Raw genomic sequence first — 22250 nt, forward strand, 5'->3', positions numbered from 1 at the left:
AAGAAGCAATGTATTTGTTCCTCAAGTGGGAGTATCATATCTGAAAAAAACTTACTGCAGCACTACAGCCTGGGAAGTTGAAAAAGGTATCAGGCCCATGTCTCTGTGGCATCTGATTAAGGACTGATAATAGTTTAACTGCATGTCTTGGCTGTGAAAAAAAGAAAATTGCAGAAAAGTCAATACAACCATTTTTATACTTTCTAGGCTACACTGGATATCAGACCGTTTTCAAACAACACAGCAAATTAATTCTCAAGTAGTTAATAAAAGTAATTATAAACACACGTTCAATCAGCATGAAGAAAATTCAACTTTATATGCCCCAAAAGACAATTTATGTTAACTTCAGGCTCTAATGCAATGACACTTCATGCTTTATCTGATCAGAGCTTACCCAGATTCCATTTTCGCCTCGAAGCATGCTGAACAAAAGCTTCAATTCTTTGACAGTGATGCTGTAGCTGGCAAGAACCCCCAACATATCAACTAGAAGATCTTCAAAGGAAAATAAAGTTATTCTGAACTCTGGATTTCATTGTTTTGATAAACAAGCTAAAAAAGTTGATGCCCTTAAAAGCAAGCATATTCACAAATTCTGAAATCACAGTAGGTTAGTCTCCTTAAATATTTCATACAGGATTTCATATTCTCACTCTTTAAATTATTTTTAAAATAATTTTACATATGCAGTTTTAGATTTTGCCTTACACTTTGAACAAAATAGCTCATAAATATACCAAGAATTAACTCTCCACATTTCATAATACTATTATGAGATTATTGCTTACCCCTTTCTACTACCTATTTTTGGGATAAGGGATTCTTCATTCCCTCTGAAGTTAGTATTTTTCAGAAGTTTCTGAGCTAAAAGATGCTTGATATTATTCTTTAACTTAGATACAATACATTATACTGAGGATTTATATGGTTCCTACAGCTTTGTTACAGTGATAATGCTTCCAATTGTTACCAGAATGAAAGCCCAGAAAAAAGCAGAGTGAGAAAACAATAAAAGACCACAATAAGCAGAAATGATCAAAATTGCTGAAGAATTTCAGTAATACAGATTCCATTACATATGTCAAAATCCATAGACTTTTAAAGTATTAGCATTACGTGGCTTGTCTTTTAGAGGAAAAAAAAAAAAAAGGTTTAAAATCACTGCCAGTGCTTGGATTCTGATTTTAAAACAGAGAATCTCCCTTTAAGGATTTGTTAGCCTGTGGGATGCTGGAATTCCCCATATACTCTGCACTTCTTCTGCTATAAACACTACTACTAAGAATTGCTACTACCTTTAGCAGGAGGAAAAACAAGTTGCTTATCTTCACAGATGCAAAATATTAGATTGTATTCAAAGATCTGAAGTACAAAGTTTTCGAAACAAGTAAGCTATGACACAACAGAATCAGCATTAACCAAACTTTTGAATCTCCTCAGCTCTCAACAATCAGAAAACTCCCCCACCCCAATTCCTAAACAGCACTTTTTCTCTTCATTCTCTAAATTTCTCTTTTCTCTAATAACAGAACACATTTTAAATAACTAACCCCTACCATATTTCTCTTCAATTTACCAGAATACTTTGCACTACAGGAAACACATAACACCAATGATATTTAAATGTTGCTTAACTATGTTATCCAGATGGCCTTTTAGAGATGCTATCAGACATTCACCTTTCAATATAAGATATTGCCTGTTTGGCATATAATCCAAGATGATTTCTCTTTGCTCCCTGCAATACTTGAGTAAAGCTGTTCAAGGACAGCTAAAAATGAGAACAGTCACACAAACCATTCTAGCAGTTTTTCTTTCTTCTTCTTCTTCTTTTTTTTTTAATTAACCTTTGTGTATCTTGAAAATTAACACATCACACAGAGAAGACCAAAATCTTGAAATATGGCAACAAAAACATCTTAGGCTAAGAGAATCACACTTCTAATCTAAGTTGTACTTTAGCTTGGCTCAGCGTTATTAACTATTTAAACACTGATTTAATTGTATTCTTTTCATATAAAAGTGTATTTTCTAAAGTTCTAACAGTGCTGGGTTCCTAAGTATTAAACAACGTTGCTACTAAAAATTTTGTCACATTCAGTACATATACGTATTTCTGTGAAGTCACTCATTGTGTAGAACTTTTAGAAGACATGAACGCAGGACTACATGTTCCTTTTGTTCATCAATGAAAGTATAACTCTTAGAGATGCTGACAAAAATGCTGTTCATGAATATCCATCCTGTCGGAGTACTTTGCATTGACGTTTCGCTTGTAAGCAAGTTTTCTTTGCAAATCCCTAGGTATGTGTTTTTGAATAAATTCATCAAAATCTATTAACTTATTTCACTATGAAACCAACTTCTGCTAAGCAAAAGACGTGTAATGAATGAAATCCTTAATGTACAGGAGACATAGGAAGCTGTTCAGTAGGTGAAACTGCATGTCATGAAAAACAAAAGAAAAAACACAGTAACTTGCAGCCATTTTTGCCATAGGATCTGAATATGTTCCAAATGTTCAAGTATAAAAGTAATATCTTATTTATTTTCCCTAAACAGTCGATTTAAGAGTTTTTTTCATCTTCCTTTTAAAATCAGTGGCAGAGCATGTTTATGATGGAATTTCTTACAGGAAAGTAAAATAAAGCAAAGAAAACTAAAAACATCTTGCCTATTATGTAAATGAATTCTATGATCCAGCTCCTCATCTAGTCCCTACAAGCACCTGTCTCCTTCACTGCATACTCTCTATCATGATATGTGAAGGTGGCAGCAATTGCAGATATACTGCATGCGATCATAACTTGAGGACAGTAACACTAACAACTCAGAAATGGAAATCAGCATGAGTGATTCTAATTTTTACCAAAGAATTTCCCAGTTCTTATTCTGTAGTCCTAGCTTGCTTTTAGATCAAGCTACTTTGAATTTTGCTTCCTTTAAATAGAAAAACAGTTGTGTAGAAACAGCATTTTTTGGTAAGAAATAGAACACCATTCAAAAAAAATCCTCTAACATAAATGATGAAAGCAAAGTTACTGCAGTCAAACAGAGAAATGACTGACAGATTATTAAAATTACTGAAGATGTGTTACGTTGTTTTTATTATAGCCTTCTACTACCTTATGATATTCAACAATTAAGGACCGTCTTCATGGAAAATTTATATTTCCACTTAAGATGTTGATAACCGCAACCATTAAAAATAGAAATTTATAAACAATGAATAAAACATGAATGGAGAGAAATAAATGCCAACTCCCTAAAAATGTAACTCTGGTTAAAAGAATAGACCTGAAAGATTGAAGCCCAGGAAGTAACAAGGAAAACTTAAAAGAGATCTCTATCATGTATCTTCATTCCTATGTAACAAAAATCTCATGTAAAAGATTCAATTCACATCTGTTTTTTATATCATACTAATTTACTCATCAATATAAATGGGCAAACGTCACAATGCATGCCATTCTTGGAAATTATTTTTCTTAAAAAAGCTTTTCTTTATTTTCTGCAATATTAAGTAAGATAAATATATTAAGTGGTCTATGATCTCGTTTCATAAACAAGATTACATAAAATAAAATTAAAGCCAGAAGGAGAAAACAGGCACTGTTTCTCAATTTTAATTTATTCCAAAAATGCACAGAATGTAACAGATTTTATTTGTGTTAACAGCACCTTCTGAATACTTTCATACTAAGCAGTTTATATATGCTCTGTAAACTCACTAGAAACCTTAAAGTAATGCTTAATTCAATCATTTAATAAGAAAATATAATTGTAAAAGAACCTGGCTGTCTCTCAAGTAACATTAAGCATATGTCAAAATGAATGGTATGGCATTTGCCTTTGAAATTCAGAAAAAACTACCTCATTCCTCCTCAACCTTTTAATAAATGGATGGCCATAAAATTATGAATTATAACTCTGTTAGTGAAGTTGATCAGCTTCTATGGCCTGGCAAAGGAGAACAGGATAATTTTGCAGCTTTTCTTATGGAATCACTTCAAAGAGAAATGGTTGTTAACAGCCAGTTACTGCAAGAACCCCCAAACATTAACATTTTTGCTTAAAATCGAGGAACTATTTCAATCCTTAAGAATTCAGTTCCAGCAATTTTAGAACAATTACCAACAGCACCACAACAGAACTGCAGAAAATTAAGTGGGACTCAAGAGAGAGGCATCCTCTCTGCATGAATTAAGGTTACTTCCTCATCCACCATTCAGACTGTTTTGAAGTTGTTACTATCCCAAAGAATCTCTTGGAGCAGACGACCTGCTTCACTACTTCTCAACCGGAAATAAGAGAACTGTAATAACTACATGCCTCAGGGAAAATCCTGTGCAAAGGATTAAAACAAGAAAAAAAATCTGCCAATCACCTGCTTGGTTATTTTGGCAAATTTTTTGAATATTTTAGTACTGTTGCCTTTAATCACTGATAAAATGGCTAATCACAGAATGGCCGAGGTTGGATGGAACCTCTGGAGACCATCCAGTCCAACCCCCCTGCTCAAGCAGGGTCACCTAGAGCACGTTACACAGGACGCTGTCCAGATGGCTTTTAAACATCTCCAAGGATGGAGACTCCTCAACCTCTCTGGGCAACCTGTTCCAGCCCTCAGTCACCCTCACAGTAAAGAAGCTTTTCCTGTGTTTCAGGTTGTGTGCACTGCTTCTCATCCTGAAGAGTCTGGCCCCATCCTTCCCTTCAGACACTGAAACACATTGATAAGACACCCTCTTAGTCTGCTCTTCCCCAGCTCTCTCAGCCTTTCCACATGAGAGATGCTCCAGCCTGTTAATCATCTTAGTAGCCTTTTGCTGGACTCACTCCAAGTAGCTCCATGTCTCTCTTGTACTTACACTGGGGAGCCCAGCAGTGGACACAGCACTCCAGCTGCAACCTCACCAGGGCTGAGAAGAGGGGAGGGATCACCTCCCTTCACCTGCTGGCAATGCCCTTCCTAATGCAACCCAGGATACCACTGGCCTCCTTGGCCACAAGGGCACACTGCTGGCTTCTGGTCAACTTGTTGTCCATCAGGACTCCCAGGTCCTTCTCCACAGAGCTGCTCTCCAGCAGGTCAGCCCCCAGCCTGTACTGATGCAAGGGGCTATTCCTGCCCAGCTGCAGGACCCTGTGCTTCCCTTTGCTGAACTTCATGAGGTTCCTCTCTGCCCACCTCTCCAGACTGTCAAGGTCTCTCTGAAGGGCTGCACAGCCCTCTGGTGCATCAGCCACTCCTCCCAATTTTGCATGATCAGCAAACTTGCTGAGGGTGCACTCTGTCCCTTCATCCAGGTCACTGATGAATAAGCTGAACAATACCGGACCCAGGATTGGCCCCTGGTGGACACCGCTAGCTACAGGCAACCAACTAGACTCCGTGCCGCTGAGCACAACCCTCTGAGCTCTGCCTTTCAGCCAGTTCTCAATCCACCTCACTGTCCGCTCATCTAGCCCACGCTTCATGAGCTCGCCGAGGAGGGTGTCACGGAAGACAGTGTCAAAAGCCTTCCTGAAGTCAAGGTGCACAACATCCACTGCGCTCCCCTCACCTACCCAGCCAGTCATCCCATCAGAGAAGGCGATCCCGTTCATTAAGCGTGGTTTCCCCTCTGTGAATCCATGCTGACTACTCCTGATCACCTTATCTTTCATACGTTTAGAGATGGCACCCGGGAAGAGCTGCTTCATCACTCTGCCAGAGATGCAGGTGAGGCCGACTGCCCTGTACTTCCCTGGGTCCTCCTCCTTGCCCTTTTTGAAGACTGCAGTGATACTGGCTTTCTTCCTGTCCTCTCCTGAACTCCATGACCTTTCAAAGATGATGGACATCCACCAGCTCCCTCAGCACTCATGGGTGCATCCCATCAGGGTCCATGGACTTGTGTGTATAAAGTTTGCTTAAGTGGTCTCTAAACTGATCCTCCTCCGCTAAGGGAAAGTCTTCCTTTCTCCAGACTTTCTCCCTGGTCGCCAGGGTCTGGGATTCCTGAGGGCTAGTCTTAGCAGCAAACACTGAGGCAAAGAAGGCATTCAGTATCTCTGCCTTCTCTGTATTCTCTGTCACCAGGGCCCCTGCCCCATTCAGCAGTGGGCCCACATTCTCCCTAGTCTTCTTTTTGTTACTGATGGATTTCAAGAAGCCCTTCCTGCTGTCCTTGACATCCCTTGCCAGATTCAACTCCAAATGTGTCTTGGCCTTCCTGGTCCCATCCCTGCATACTTGGGCCATGTCCCTGTATTCCTTCCAAGTGGCCTGTCCCTGCTTCCACCTTCTGTGCACTTCCTTATTCTGTTTCAGTTTTGCCAGGAGATCCTTGTTCATCCATGCAGGTCTCCCACCTCCCTTTGCTTGACTTCTTGCTCATTGGGATGCACCGTTCTTGAGCTTGGAGGAGGTGATCCTTGAATATTAACCAGCTTTCTTGGACCCCTCTTTCTTCTAGGGCACTATCACAAGGGCTTCCTCCAAGCAAGTCTCTGAAGAGGCCAAAGTTTGCTCTCCTGACGGGCTGTGATCCTGAACTCCAGCATCTCATGGTCACTGCAGCCAAGGCTGACTCCAGCCTTCATATCTCCAACCAGCCCTTCCTCGTTTGTAAGTACAAGGTCCAGCAGAACACCTCTCCTCATTGGTTCCTCTGTCATCTATATGAGGAAGCTGTCATCAATGCTCTTCAAGAACCACCTGGATTGCTTGTGCCTTGCTGTGTTGTTCCTCCAGGAAATATCGGGATGGTTAAAGTCCCCCAAGAGAACCAGGCCCTGTGATCATGAGGCTACTTCCAGCTGCCTGTAGAAGGCCTCATCTACTTCCTCTTCCTGATCACATGGCCTGTAGCAAATACCCACAACAGTATCACCCAAGTTAATCTGACCTTAATCCTTACCCACAAGCTCTTGGCCAGCCCATCGTTCACCCCTAGGCAGACCTCAATACATCCTGGTTGCTCTCTCACATAAAGGGTGACTCCTCCTCCTCACCTTCCTGGCCTGGCCTTCCTAAAGAGCCTGTAGTCATCCGTGGCAGCCTTCCAGTCATATGAGCTATCCCACTATGTCTCTGTAATTGCAATGAGATCATAGCCCCATGACTGCACGCAGAACTCGAATTCCTCCTATTTATTCCCCATGCTGCACGCATTTGTGCACAGGCACTTCAGAGAGGTATCTGAACATGTTGATTTACCAGGAGGGGTGCAAGAGGTTTCCCCATAGTCTTGTCTTGTAGGTACTTCCTTGCCTGCATGCAAATGCTTGAGGTATCCCCACTTGGGCCCTGTTTTGCTGACTGCCTGGTCTCTGTACTCTCCCCTTCCCCCATCTTTCCTAGTTAAAGCCCTCCTTGCCAGGCTGGCCAGCCTGTTGGCAAAGATGCATGTGCCCCATTTAGTCAGGTGGATCCCATCTCTCCCAAGCAGATGTCAGTCATCTTCAAACAGGGTCCGATGGTCATAGATCCAAAACCCTGTTGCCGACACCAGCTATGCAGCTTGTTGACTCAAAGTATCTGCCTGCGCCTCCTCCCATCCTTTCCCCTCACTGGCAGGATCGAGGAGAAAACCACCTGGGTCTCCATACCCCTGACAACCACCCCCAGAGCTCTGTAGTCATGTTTGATACATTCTAAGTTGCCCTTGGCAGTATCATTGGTGCCCACATGGAAGAGTAGAAGGGGTTACAGTCAGAGGGGCTGATAAGCTTTGGCAGTCTCTCCACAACATCCCAGATGTGAGCCCCCAGCAAGTAGGAAACCTCTCTAGACAGGAAGTCAGGTCAGCAGATGGGTGCCTCTGTCCTCTGCAGTGGGGAGTTATCCACTGCTATCACTCGCTGCTTCCTTCAGGTGCTCCTGCATGGCACAGGGTCCATTGGCCCAGATGCTTCCACTGAAAGCACATCAAGCTTCTCCTCAGCTTTGACAGCAGTGAACCTGTTCATTAGCTGCAAGCCTTCAGAAGGAGCAGGAGCCTTCCTTCTGGTACAGGAAGTCACCAACCTTCCAGCCTTTGCCTTTCTCAGCGTTACCACTTACTGTCCCACAAGAAACAGACTCTGCCTGCATCTTCACTGACGCTGGGGGCTGGGGCTCTTGAAGCTGTAGTTTTTCTCAATGCAAAGGATTGCGTTCATGTTTGTTTGCTGTTCTCTCACTTTCATAAGATAAGAGAAGAATGCCTTCAGACTTAGACTGGTCCTGAAACAGTGCTGCCAAAACACAACTGAAAATATGCCTATCCCTACTGTTTGGACCTTACCTGGGCTCTATTCACAGGATTTCAGGAGAAAGTGAGCAAGATGACCTAAAAAAAACCCCCAACCTCCTCCAAATAAACAAACAAAACAAAAGTGTCTGCGCTTTACAGATCATAAAAAACCATCCTAAAACACTGGGCTGACAGATTATTAGCAATTGCTTTCAAGAGAGCTGGTACTAACTTCCTAGGAGTGAACAATAATTAGACTCTTGTTCAAAACATCCTCACTAAAGGTTAAAAGCCATTTTACCACAAGTTTTTTTTTAACTTTACCATTTGGGTTTGAACAGCTGATAGAAATATTTGGGACAAAAAGGTTCTACAGTCATCTGGAATCACTTCTGACCTCAACATCTGCATCATATCAGATTAGGGAGCACAGAAACTGCATGAGTTCTTACCGTGTCATCAAGTGCCTATCATTCGAATAGTTGTTATATGATCATACTTATTCCTTCTGGTTTATTAACAACATTGTTGCCATTTATCAGAGGGTGGAGAGGTGCTTGTAGAAATCAGAGTAAAAATCAAAATTACTTATTTGGCTATTTCCATGCCTTTCTACAAAAAATTTCAAGGGAGAAAAAAGAAAAAAAGCCCACATTCTTATCTACTTACAGTTCTCAGAGAAAGATCCTGCAAAGTGGTTAAATCCTCACTCACAGTATATAGAAGACTACTCAGGACTACTCAGGTAGTTTGACTAGTCCAGAGCTAAAATGCCATCAGAATTCCAATTTTTAGTTTTGTTTTTAAAGAAGATTTTTGCTCCTTTAGTGCATGAGAGTATACAGAAGGGCAAACTTACTGATGTTTTTTCTATGGAAAGTCTCTTTCTGAAGTACAACGTGACCACCCTCCAATCTATTGATCTGTTGCACTTTGTAGTATGAATCTCACAGTTCAATATTTGACATAACACTTCTGCCAGTTTTAGGATTTACATGCCAGTTTTAGGATTTACATATATGATTCTAATCAATCAAGTATACACTAAGACTCAGTTTGAAATACAGAATCTAGCTTTTTTGAATACTTTAATATTACACACTCCTTTTCACTCAAAAAAGCCAAGGACAAAAATATTCTTGACTCATCTAGATTTCATGCTGCTGTTTTCTTCTTCTTTCTGGTCTCTAATATTAACTGTCTTACTGTTCCACAAACCCTGTATGTGTCAGCAATCAGTTCATTTGACTGAAATATTAAAGCCAGAATTATGGAAGATGAACCTCTTCAATTTTTAAAAATGCCTCATAATTTAAGTATCCTACTATTATTCCCAAATTATACAAAAGTGAAGAATAACCTCCACACCGAGCCGAAAGAAACTGCTTGGTTTAAATTCCTTGCAAGGAAAAATAAGGAGTAGATACATCATAATCATAAGTAGCTTTTAACTGGCATACTTAAAAGCAATAACTGAACTTGCTCTTCTAACCAAACTATTCAAGATTATAATCTGCACCCTGTTACTGAGAGAAAGTAGTATGAAATAGTATAGACGTCTTCAAAAATAATCTGAAAACCTCAGCTGTGCAACAACTTCATCAGTTCTCATCAGTGAGCAAACAAAGCATGCTCTGTTTTACTGTAAAAAAATGTGGCCTTTAAAAACGACAAGTATAAAAACTGCAGAGACATAGAAAGCACAGTTATATATTACAAAATGAACTACACAAATAAATCATTTAATATTATCCAAATGCCCAGCATTCAAACATATGAATAATTTTTGATAGGCTCTCAGATGTGGGTTATATTTAAAGTGGATCATAATAACAATTCTAATGTCTAAATAAATCATAATAATCAATACACTTAAAAACTAAGATGTTTGACATGTAAAAAGGTGCTCTTCTCAGATATGCTCAAAATTGCTTTATTTTGTCACTAAGGTAGTGTGATCTTTTCACTGTAATTAACAATTATTTTAAGTAATATCAAGATATATTTTAAACTAAGAATGTATTTTCTCCTCTTCATTTTTCTGAAATTGATAAAAAGTACTTCTGACCCAATAGTAACACTAACCAAAATATTACTTTTAAGTAAAAAACAAAACACCCAAAACCCTACCATAATCACAAAAAACTGACAGTTCAAGAATGTTGTAATTATCTTATCAGTTGGCAGTTTATACCTGCAATCATGTCGTCCACAGTACTCATCTTCAGCAATACCTGTTCAATTAAGCCAACTTCTGTGCTAGTCTGTAAATTACGGACACTTTTACGTAGAATGGCTGTGAACATACTCCAGATTTCTGCTTGGCATGTTACATCACAGTGCTCCAAAAGCTCTGACATGCACGTAATGCTCTCTGCATCCTGGATTATAAAGTTCATCTCTAGATCAAATTCTCCACCAACCAGCTACAAGAGAGAATAAAAACAGCATTATAATGTGCAATACATACTTTAGTGTCTTTCATACCTTCATTTTGACCAACACTGAATATTTTTTCATGATAGAGAAACTCATGCCTATGATCTGGAAAGACAGCAAAGTGACCATCATGCTACTCAAAACATACCTTGTAAAAAAAAAATATACCTACTAGTATGAAAGATATTACCTTCAATTTTGTCATAGTACCAAATACTACATGTTCAAATATATATATATGTGTGTTTGAAATAATCTTTATGGTAAAGCAACTAAAATGGTAGCCTGTCCCACAGGGAGTTGCAGAATCCGAAAAGTTCAAAACCAACTGAAACTTTCCTATAGTTCTTCTGAAGAGATATTTGCCTACTCAGAAGATTAAAGACACTGAAAATAACTTAGCTATATTTTTAGTTCACATAAGCTGCCATTTGCCTTCAGCTGCCTTTTTCCTAGACTTTAATGCCCTTTCCAGTGCACCACCCAATGTTCCATGAGGTGATCTGCAGAAAAAGAATCAGTGATCTGATCTGGACCAAAGCAACCATGTAAAAACTTGTTGAACTACAGTACAGGTCAGTTCATCATGTGGCCATGTAAGCCCGTTGCAGCTGTAAGGGAAAGACAGCACTGGGAGAGGAACAAGCACACAAGCAAAGAGCGATTTAATAGCACCATTGAACTACAGCCCAGTTCCCATCTACCTGGATGCTTGCAAAATCCTATCCAATGTCCTGACTTCTAATTAAACAACAGAACTACTGGGCATATTTTAGGAAAGAAAAAAGAAAAAAAACTAGTAAAAATTTGCAAAAGATATAGTCAACACCAAATATCGCTTGAGGCCACAGAATTCGTATCACCGATTCCAATCAGCCGCTTGCATAATTTTGAAAAGAATAATTTACTGAACTGTATAAAACTTAGTTTAAAAATAATCCCATTTTAATGTCAGAAGCTTCTTTTAATTTGGAAGAAAACAAAGCCTAATTCTTAGACACCCTACTCTGAGTAACCTTGAGGAATTTTGAATGCGCTACTATTAGATAACTGCAAATACATTACATAATTTAGAAAGGTGAAAGAACAGAATACCTTAATTCTAAAATAATTTTAAGACATTCTTTTTCTGTAAGTTTCAGGAAGGTATATAATTAAAATTGCAATACGATGTTTTAAATTAAATATATTCAAAGAATTCCTCTTTCTTGCAAGTACATAATTTCAGTGGTTATAATAAGTGGCTAATAAAAGTCTATTCACAGCCTATTCAAAAGCAGTCTGCATTGCCTTCAAATTAAATGCCAAATACGTAGCAATATGAAATAATTTGCAAATCTTTTTCTGATAATTAAACCGATCTAAATACTCAGTGTCTTTTTCTTCCTGTCCTAATCTTCAGATGGAATACATCTAAGCAAGGATTAGCTTTGGTTTCAACCCTACTTTTCATACACTTGCAAATGATTTTTTCCTCTGCCGATTAATCACTAATAATCAATTTATAACCTTCTAAAATAGAAGCTTATAGCATACTAAATATGTAAACTGAATACCTCCTTAGTTCCCCTGGGATATTTAAATCCCTTTCAAAAAAAACTATTATCGTAATTATGATTAGTATTTGATTTTAGAAACTGCTACTGCGTATCACATATTTGGTATCTATTATGTGTCCCAAAAGTAATGAAACTGTTAAAATTAAACCCAGAATATTTCTATAGTCAGTCTTTTTTTAGAATCGGAAAATAGTTTTAGACAGGAAAACACATGCTTTTTAAGAAACAGAGGTGGAGGAGTTCCTGTTTCTGAAACAGCAGTAACTGTGCACACCTAACCAGCAATCTGGGTTTTAGTTATCTCTGTTAACTTTAGATATCTCTCCACCTGGATCAGTCTCTCTGAGATTATTTTAAAGACACATTGGGGAGGGGGGAAGGCATCTGTGTAAGACATTTGATTAACTTCTCTTAGATGCTCATCCTAATACAAAACGAAGCACCTCTTGGAAGTGCCTATTTCTCTCCACTGAAAATGCAGGAAACCTATCATGAGTAGATTATATTTAGATATACAACTTTTAGATGCCTATGTCAGGTGAGATAAATCCCACCTTTTGTTTTTGATAACAGATGGACTTAAAAACAATGAAAAATAATTAATACCTCGGTCTTAATGCACAGTTCAAAAATGCAGACTAGTTTCCCTCTCCTCAAACACTATTTGTTGTGAAGTTCTTCCTAATATAAATTAATAAACTAGCATGGTATGGTTAAAACAGACTAAAATAATTTACAACAAATTCAAATACTTTACAATGCATCTGCTTGTTAATGTAAATTAATACAATAACATGTAACAGTTAAAACAATGAAATAGAGCTCACTATCAGTCTTAAGGAATACTGTTAGTACTATTAAAAAATAATGAACTATACATATAAAACATCTCATAGAACCTGTATCAACAAATACACTGAATGCTACTAAAAAGGGATTTATGGAAGGTTTTCTACTGGACTAGAAATATAGACTATCCAGTAGGTGCTAAAATTATTTTACTTGTCCAATTGGCAGCAATAGATCTATATCCTGTCAGAGGGACCGTTAAGTCAGTCATTATTATTCCATCTCAGAGAACAATAAAATGTACCTTATTGCTTATTTACCCATAACAGCAGTTTAGTCATAATCAAGCGACTAATGATGATCATGATCATCATTAAAATCAACTTCTTTAACAAACAGACTAATAAACTAGCAGTGATGGTAAAAATTTAAGAGGGGTTGTTTTGTTTTTTTTATAGAAGTAGTCCCCAAAATCAACATAAATTAGAAGTATTAACAGTTGTCGTGGAGTCTACAGAAAATAAGGAAAAGCTAAGCAAAAATAAAGTGAAAATACAGAAATAAATAAGCATGTTTCAGTGACTAGTGTTCAAGAAGTAATACACAAGGCAACCACCTCTGCTTTAAAATATGAAAAAGAAGATATATTTCAACCAGGAAAAAAATAGAAGAGCATTCAGTATAAAAAACATTGTCTAACAATGTTCCCATAACAGCATTTCCTGAGCAAAAGACAGTAATACTCTATCTAGATTGTAAGATAGGAATAATTAGTCAGTCTTCACAACAGAGGGAGGTTATCAGTAAAGTACCCCTGGGATAATGACCTGGTAACAGTTCTGTCCAACATATTCAAGTGATCTTGAAAAGTGTGGATACTAATGAAAGGACCAAATTTGCTGAAGTGACAAAATCATTAAATACAGCTTAAAAAGGCCAGCTATTAAGAGCTGAAAAGATGTTTATGGTAGCAAGTGGCTAGGCAGTAACATGTAGGAAAAGTTCAAAGTTAGCAAATGTAAAGTAACACAAAATGATTATAGTCTTACCTATATTTACAAAATGACAGGTTCTAAAATCTATTATAGGTCAGAAAAGAGACTTTGGAGCTCCGATGGCTACTGCTTTGAATAACAAAGCCACATAAAAAAATGTCAGCATGCCACTACAAAAACTTCTAATGAACTTGCATCTTTATAGCTAGGCACGATTCTCGTTCTCTCTATCTCAAAAAAGATTAAGAGAACCAGAAAAGATTATTACAAGAGTGGAACAGTTCACCTAAAAGTAACAATATGCATATTTTTTAAGATTTATTCCAGGTTTTTCTTAAACAATATTGCCGACATGAGTAAGCAGTATTGATGAGATTTTTCTGCTAACTGAAAGAAACTTCTACTTAAAAAACACACATAAAAATTAAATAAGACTGCCATAAAGTAACTTATTTTTAATATAACACATAGAAGACATCTATAGTAAGACAAATTTCAGCTAGAGTACAATATGAAGACTAAGATATAAATCCTTACAGTAGCTCATAAATGATATAATAAATCAATGCTCTTTTCATAACCTATATATTAAACACAATCTTTCTTTTCTGTCAAGCAGTTTTACTTTTGACTCTTCAATTGAAAATTTAATATTCAATAAATACCATGCTTTCAATGTGATTAAGTATCTTGAATTATTGTTTGTATTCTATAAACGTCATGCATCACATTTTAATAATTCTGCATCTTTCACAGCAAAGCGGTAATAAATGAAGAAGAAAACCAATTTTCAGATTGTGGTTCTAAGTCAGATGGATACAGCCAACAAATACTGCTACTTCTGCAGAATCTACTTAGTATATTCAAAAGCAAACAATCTGGAAAGTTAGGTTCAACATTGTGCTTCCCACACATGGCACTGAACTGGAAGTTATAAGCAAATTAGGCGAACTTCCCAATCCTGAGGTTGTTACAATGACAGGTTGACTCTCATTGCAAGTTGCTGCAAGAACCTGTCTTAACTTCCGCTGCCATCCTCCAGGCTGCACTACTCAATCTCCATTTTTTCTCAATACAGCAGGCACAGTAAGAATCTCCCATTCATTATGCTGTGATAAAAAGTGTTTTCTTCCCAAGCTTCTGCATCTAAGTAGAACTGAGACATTTAGGTCTTTTATGGCATTTTGGCCTAGAGCAAAGGTGAAATACTCCGCAAAGTACAGGAACTGTCTACATGTGTTTACAGTACATTCAGTTCTATTCTAGAAATAAGGAATAAAATATGTGCTGCTGAACATCCAGAATTAAATCACTAGCACATTTGTGTAAATCAGAATTCTTTAGAACGAAATTCTTCGGAATCATATTCTGAAGAGCAGATTGAAATGAAGCGAAAAACATGATGACTGCTAAACTAGAAAACTCATCACATGAACACAAGATAGGAAAGATGGCAAACAATCTTAGAAGAAATACACAAACAGAACACCAGGACGATAACGCTACTAAATAGAGGCTACTGCAAAGAAAGAATGGGTCAGAACTTATTCTAAGATGATTTTATAAATGACCTTGAAGGCACAAATAGTTTCAACACATCTTCATTTGTGGTTAAAAAAAAAAAGTGTCAAACAAACAAAGATTCTAAGAATTGCTTGAGAGGATCAAAACATGAAAATAAGATGCAAGAATATATTTTATAGGCATTTAGTATTGTTTCAGTTAAAGGAAAAAGCATGAGTGCATTGTGTTAAAGAAAGAATGAGTAATACCAACACAATAGAAACAATGAAATATGAAAATTTGAACTGCAGGAAAATCAAATAAAACATTTTGCTTTGCAATTATTTTCTTGTTAGACACACAAAATGTTAAAAATCTATTGGAATAGTCTATTTTACTATGTTCCGCGCTCATACTTTGGAAAAAGTTTCACGGTACCAAAACTGAATATTTCTGCTTGCTTTTTACATATGCTTCTCTTTACTCCTCTTTTGACCTGCAAACTTAAGAACTATTACTCTGTACATCTGAAACTTACTTTTAACTGTTAAGAATAAGGGGAATTTTCTGCACAATTTATGCCTTCCTCAAATATCATGCTAGTTAAAAGGACACATACCAGGAGAAAAAGGTATTATCTATAATCATCAACTACTTTCTTAAAAACTTTTAGGTGGACAAAGATTGTTTTTCAGTTTCACATTTATCCAGCATAAAATAAAGTTCAATTCTAATTATCAGATGCCAGGTGTTACAATAAAACCAAAGCTTTTCATTGTAAGGCCTTTTTCTTTCCATCTAAATTAACACAGGTTTGTATTTTATGTATTAGTCTTGATCAACAGATGTACATTACAATTATATAAACCAAACTCTCCAGGAATTTAAATCTGCAAATTTGCTGTTCAGTGCTGTCAAAGTAGTACTTATTTCTAGTTTCTTTCAAATGTGACTACCTGAATGAAGATTATAAATTCCAGCATATTAAGCAGCCAGTGCCATTTAAGAGCTGAATTATTGCAATGGCATAATTGCTACACTAGGTCAGATCTGCACCAAGGCACTCCTTGCTCTCTTCGTGAACTACTCTTCAACTTTCCTCACCTTTTCTAAGGCTGAGAATAATCAGGGCATATCAGAGGCAACATGACAACCATTCTCACCCATTTTGGACTAGTTTACAAGAACCACTTCAGGTTTAAACATATTTTTTTTTCTCTCTCTCTCTCTCGCTCTCTCTCTCTGTATGTATGTATGATTGTGATAACCAATTTCGCTTTGTGAGTACAGGTGGTAATCAGTTTGGAAACAAACACTGAAACAAGATTATTAATTGTATTACTTTCCCTGATGTTCATATATGCTTTAAGCATGCCAAAACAGTTGGCTCAGCATTTGCCACAAGTGAACGGGTAGAAATTTCCACATAGAAGAGACAGAAGTGACCAGCTGAGATAGGAATGACAATGTCTTAAAATCCTAAGTTAATCAGATGTCATAAAATCAGTAAACTAGCTAGCCTTTATAACAAAGGCCATCATATAGCATTCCAGAATAATTCCTGTTCAAACTGGAACATCTTCTTTAAAAACACAGCATCACATCTACATCACCACCACCAGTGAGAGACTTCAAAATACGTGAAATTTGACTGCTACTGCTTCTTTTATAAAGACAGGGCTCCAACTCAAACATTAAAACAAAGCAGTCTGATAAAAGAGATTGTGATCCCAGGCAGAAAAAGACATACTATTTTTAGGTCACTAACTAAAGCCCTAAATTTCTAATCAACTAATTTAGGGATTTTAGAAGAATTGTTCTTCAGCTGTATGAATGAAGATTTCTTTTGGTAAAATGCTTAGTATGCTACATGAAATACATGAAACTTTTCACTCATCAATACGTGTACTGATCACAGGTACTCACTGTTAATCTAAATATATCAGTATGACTACAGAGGAAAAACAAATTAATACAAATTTAAAGCTGGTATTTTCCATAACTGGCATATATTTCTCTCTTGTAAATGCTTAATTTTTTGGATGGAATTCTTTAGAGATCCATATTATAGATAGTTGAGGTAATTTTCAACATTGTTTTTACCATCAAAGGAGAAAGAAAAAGGTGTTTCTGGGAAGTGATTCATCCTACTCATTCTAGATGCAACTTTAGGATAAAATAAATCTTGCCCTAGGAATGTACTACTTTTCACTGACAATAAAAGGACAGCTAGTTTGGATAGAGACATCTAAAGTTATGGCAGATTAATCTTACTCAGTATGCTCACAGTATGGTTTATAACCGAATAACCTAGCTCCAGAAAGATCAGTTCTCATGTGAATTACTACAGCAGCACATAATTCTCCCTATTACTGTACCTTTGCATTCATTTTAGCTTCCAACACATTTTTGTCTTTAGCAATGTTTAGTATGCACACAGCAGTATGCCAATACATGAATGCTACCTAAAAAGTTTATTGAAAATTTTAAAGCATTTTGGGAAAAAAAAATTAAAATGTCCTTTATACCTGCAGAGAAAATGTAAATGACGTAACACACTCAATTTCACTTTTAGTACTTTCTTTCAGAAGGTGGGTATGGGGGGTGATACTCCTTGAGGTTTGTTCAAAACTTACGGCCTCCGTCTTTGAATTTATTCCACACAGACAGTTCTGCCCACTAAGCAGCACTGTTTACTTCAGTAACTTTAACATTGAAGTCTTAAAAAAGTGGTCCTAACAGTGCTGAGAGAAAAACTGTATCATGGTATCAAATAAGGTATCAAACCATAATCAGACAGAGTAAACTTTGATTGCGACATAGCCCAGCTAAGTCTTGAGTATGGCCTGCTAAGTTCTTCTGAAAAATTAACACTTCATGTCTGTCTCAGAATATCAGAAAACAAAGTTTACTGAATACAAGCTTGTTTGAAATGGGAAATAAGCATGTTCTATGTTGTATGTTATATCACTATTATACAGAGAAAATATTTTATCATGCCCTTCCCCAGGCTACAGTCATTTTCTGTAAGTCAGCAGATTTGACCACACCTACATTTTTCCTCTTTTTTTATATTTTATATTTCTTTTAAAGCATGAAGTGAAACATTAAAAATTTATTTAAAATGGTCGGAAGATAACATAAGTTGTGAAAGAACAAAAGGTTCTATAAGCAATGAAGACTAACTTTGCAGTTATCAGTGTCCCCCTGTTGTCATTGTTGGGACATTAGCTTTCTTGGGACATAAACCATGAAGAGATGGTAAAAGTTATTATAACAGCTGTCTACTTTCCTTTAAGTCCTGACAAGAGAGGTCAGTTCTAAATAGTATCACCAGCACCACAAGTCAAATTTTCTAGCAGGAGAGGACAGAGACAATTGTCAAACTGAAACCGTCTTTGTTGTAAAAGAACTACACAGAGGTTTTAGCATTACTGATGGTTTATTAAAAAACAGTACTGTAATCTAAACAATCACACTGCTGCTTCACATGGCAGAAGTGGCAAAATGCAGCTCTAATACATTGCTTACAGATGGTGCGAGCTTTAATCTTCAGAGGATTTTCCAAAGAAAACAAACATATGTTAGAATTCATAATTATAGATGGTAACAGGCATGAAGTGTATGACTTGCCAAGACCTGTTCAGTCCTATCCTTATGACTCTGTAACTCTCCCAGTCCCACAAGGAGTATGTCTGGTTTATTTTATGAACCCTGCAAAATAGCAATTGCCAATGTGTAAGTAAATATAACTAAATGTAATGTCAAGTCACTTCAGCCCACTGTACAAAAGAAACATCCTTAAATGAACTGTACCTAAGAAACGAAAGGCTTCTGTGTAAATTAAATTGTACATATATCTTGAGCTATTGTTCCAGATGCTCTTCATTGATTCTTAGTCTCAAAATTATAAGTCTCTTCGATGAAAAAAAGGAAAAATTCATTTTTCTTGTGCTGCTCAGCAAACCGGTTCTCTGTACTGAGGCCTAGTTAGCATTTGATTTTTGAGCACACTGAGGTGCTGCAACTCTTCAGCTGAAATTTCACCCTGATGGATGGAAATGATAGTCTCTTACTTAGTGTTAAATAAGCACAAATTTTAGGCATGTATTGAACCATACATGCTTTCAGTAGGAATGCTACAACACTGCAATACACTGAAATTGGTAACATATTCTATGTTATTATCATCTTAATTACTCAGGTCAAATTAGTTGAGTCTTATTAACTTGCTCCCCCAATAATATAAAGATAATAAATGAAATGCAAAATATATAATGGAAAAGAAGCCACAAGACTGATCTTCCGAATGGGGCACAGATCTAAAAGTCAAATCAAGAGAAAAATGTAGGGGGGTATGTTAAGAACACCTTATAAATTAGCATTATAGGCACAATGCAATACCATACTCCGAGTACTAATATTAATAGAAATGTGCACTAATCCAAGGCACCAAAAACAATAGTAGACCAATTGCAGTCAAGTATATACAATATGATTTCCTTAAACAAGCAGCAATTACATTCTCATACATCACAAAGCCAACATAACTTACAGATAGGGTTAAAATTTTGACTTTAGTTTGACGAGAGGGAATTTCAACTCCTCTCCTTCTGGTTTTGTAAATTGCTTTTTAAAAGCACAGACCTCTTCTAAGTATCACTGAGGCTTAGAGGGGGAAAAAAATCCCCCCAAAACAACAAAAAAACCCACAGAGGACTACTGGCACAAAGGTCTCCAGCAGTTCAGATTACGTAACTGTAAAGAACAGTTTATTTTGGGGTAGGGCAGAAATCATGCTGCTAAAGTTCAAATGGCTGGCCTCCTAAAAGCTGCACTAGCACAAGACTGGAGCTCATGGAAAGAAAAGGTCCTACATGAGAAGGAATGCCAGAAGACAGCGTGAAGTGTTGTGACACAGCATAAACTTTGGCCAACCAAGAAAACTGGAACAGCACCCAAATGAACTATGACAGAGCTCAAGACTGATCAAGTTATTTTACATACAAATACATAATCCAAAACATAAAAGAGAAGTCAGTCTCTTAGTCTAGCATTTTTACATCACCAGAAGACACTTTTCCCATTCATTATACAGCTCTCCTAACACATTTTTCTGGATCACAGCAGGATACAAGCTTTGAATTCAAGTTCAGTTGTATCTGAATACTGAAAGACTAGGAAACAGAATTTGCAGTTCTATTTCAGAGAAGTAAAATCAAAACTATTAACAAGCTCAGAACTAAGAGAATCATCTTGTTTTCATTTTGTCTGGTTTAGTTTTTATTCTATATTCCTCATGATCAAGACAACCCAATAGAGACTGGTCTGTTAGATAAGGGGACCTTCCTACCTCAAAAAAGGAACATTTATTAACCACTTACTTTCATGTGTAAGAGAACTAAATCTGCAAATGAGAAAATTCAGAATTGATTTTTATGGGCTATAATAATGCTGACAAATAAGCATAGCTTAAGGAGTATGAAACATAGTATTACTAAACAGATATTCCTAATTCAATTTACTGGTAATACTTCATAGCTATTCTTGCCTCTCTCCACTTCTGCAAACTTCATTTTAAAAGCCTATTACATCTTCCATGTTATTACACTGTACTTCCATCTTTACCTTGAGCTTAATTTCTAGCTCCCTTCTATTACAGCAGCCTTCAACAGAGCTATATTTTCAAACAATTTTTTTTTTGCTTTAACCTATATTATCCTTTTTCTGAGCCAGAAGAGAAGAAAGAAGAGAAACTGAAAGAACTGAGTTACCCAAGTCACAAACTGAATGTGCTCTGAGAAAATGAATGGCTTCTGCAACTACTCTTGTACCCTTTTCTGCTAAAAATAAAATTATGAACTTGCACCACTATAGCTTGCATAAACAAATCTAACAGGTCATCAGCGTTCCTTACCTATTCTTCAAGGTGCTTATCATTTTCTTTACAATGGCTTTAAAAAAAAAAAAAAAAGAAAAAAAAAAGACTTTGAAAGAGTCACAGCATGTACATACTAGTCATTGAGAGTTCCCCCCCTCCCCAAAAAAGCAGTTTGAATAATACATACTACCTTTGTAAAACAAACCTTGCAGAGGTTTAACATAGTTACCAGAGTACAACATCAAAAAAGTTGAAAAACTAAGAAATATTAAACTTTCAAGAACCAAGCACTGTTTTTCATCTAATCTGCATTCTACAACTAAAAGTGTGGCATAAAATGTTTTTGCAGATAGTACCATTTCAGTTTCTAAAAGAAGATGATTGAAAAATCCTTCGGTGGTATTCCAAAGTTGGTCACATTTAAGCATTAAGCTCCTTTAAGGCAGCTATTTTTAGGAAGTGTAATTGTTTTGTTTTATTTTAATATGTAACAAACCCCACAAACTTCTTTTAGTTTAACTAATCTAGCAACATTTATGCTGCTCTATATATAATCCACACACATACTCCTGCTTCCCCAGCTTCACACACACACAAATTAAATGTATTTCCTTTAAAAGCTAAAAGACAATTGTAGTCAATAGCACTCTCCAGTAAAACAAAACATTTGATTTTTGTTTTCATGAATAACATTTGCTGTTATTCAAATGTATTTGTCAAAGCAATTGTTTCAAACTCACAGGAACATTCCATGACTTGAATAAATTGTAACCATACATTTAATTGAATTTTACTCTTGAAAAATGGTGGATTTCATTTCAGAATAATCTGTGAAATGGTTCCGAGGCCCATCAGGGAT

At 36.7% G+C, this 22250-nt stretch overlaps 1 protein-coding gene across 4 annotated transcripts in view; it reads right to left on the reverse strand.

The window, feature by feature from the left end:
* Positions 1–22250, reverse strand: part of NBEA (neurobeachin) — a 533052-nt gene that overhangs the window by 431272 nt on the left and 79530 nt on the right. For all 4 annotated transcript variants that reach the window (XM_064504927.1, XM_064504930.1, XM_064504928.1 and 1 more), the window contains exons 2-4: positions 10420–10651; positions 398–498; positions 56–151 (exon numbers count right to left, since the gene is read on the reverse strand). In XM_064504927.1, the coding sequence (XP_064360997.1) occupies positions 56–151; positions 398–498; positions 10420–10651 (429 nt within the window). The remainder of the gene's footprint in view (positions 1–55; positions 152–397; positions 499–10419; positions 10652–22250) is intronic.

Source organism: Dromaius novaehollandiae, chromosome 1 (assembly GCF_036370855.1).
Source record: "Dromaius novaehollandiae isolate bDroNov1 chromosome 1, bDroNov1.hap1, whole genome shotgun sequence".
In the NCBI taxonomy this organism is placed as follows: domain Eukaryota; kingdom Metazoa; phylum Chordata; class Aves; order Casuariiformes; family Dromaiidae; genus Dromaius; species Dromaius novaehollandiae.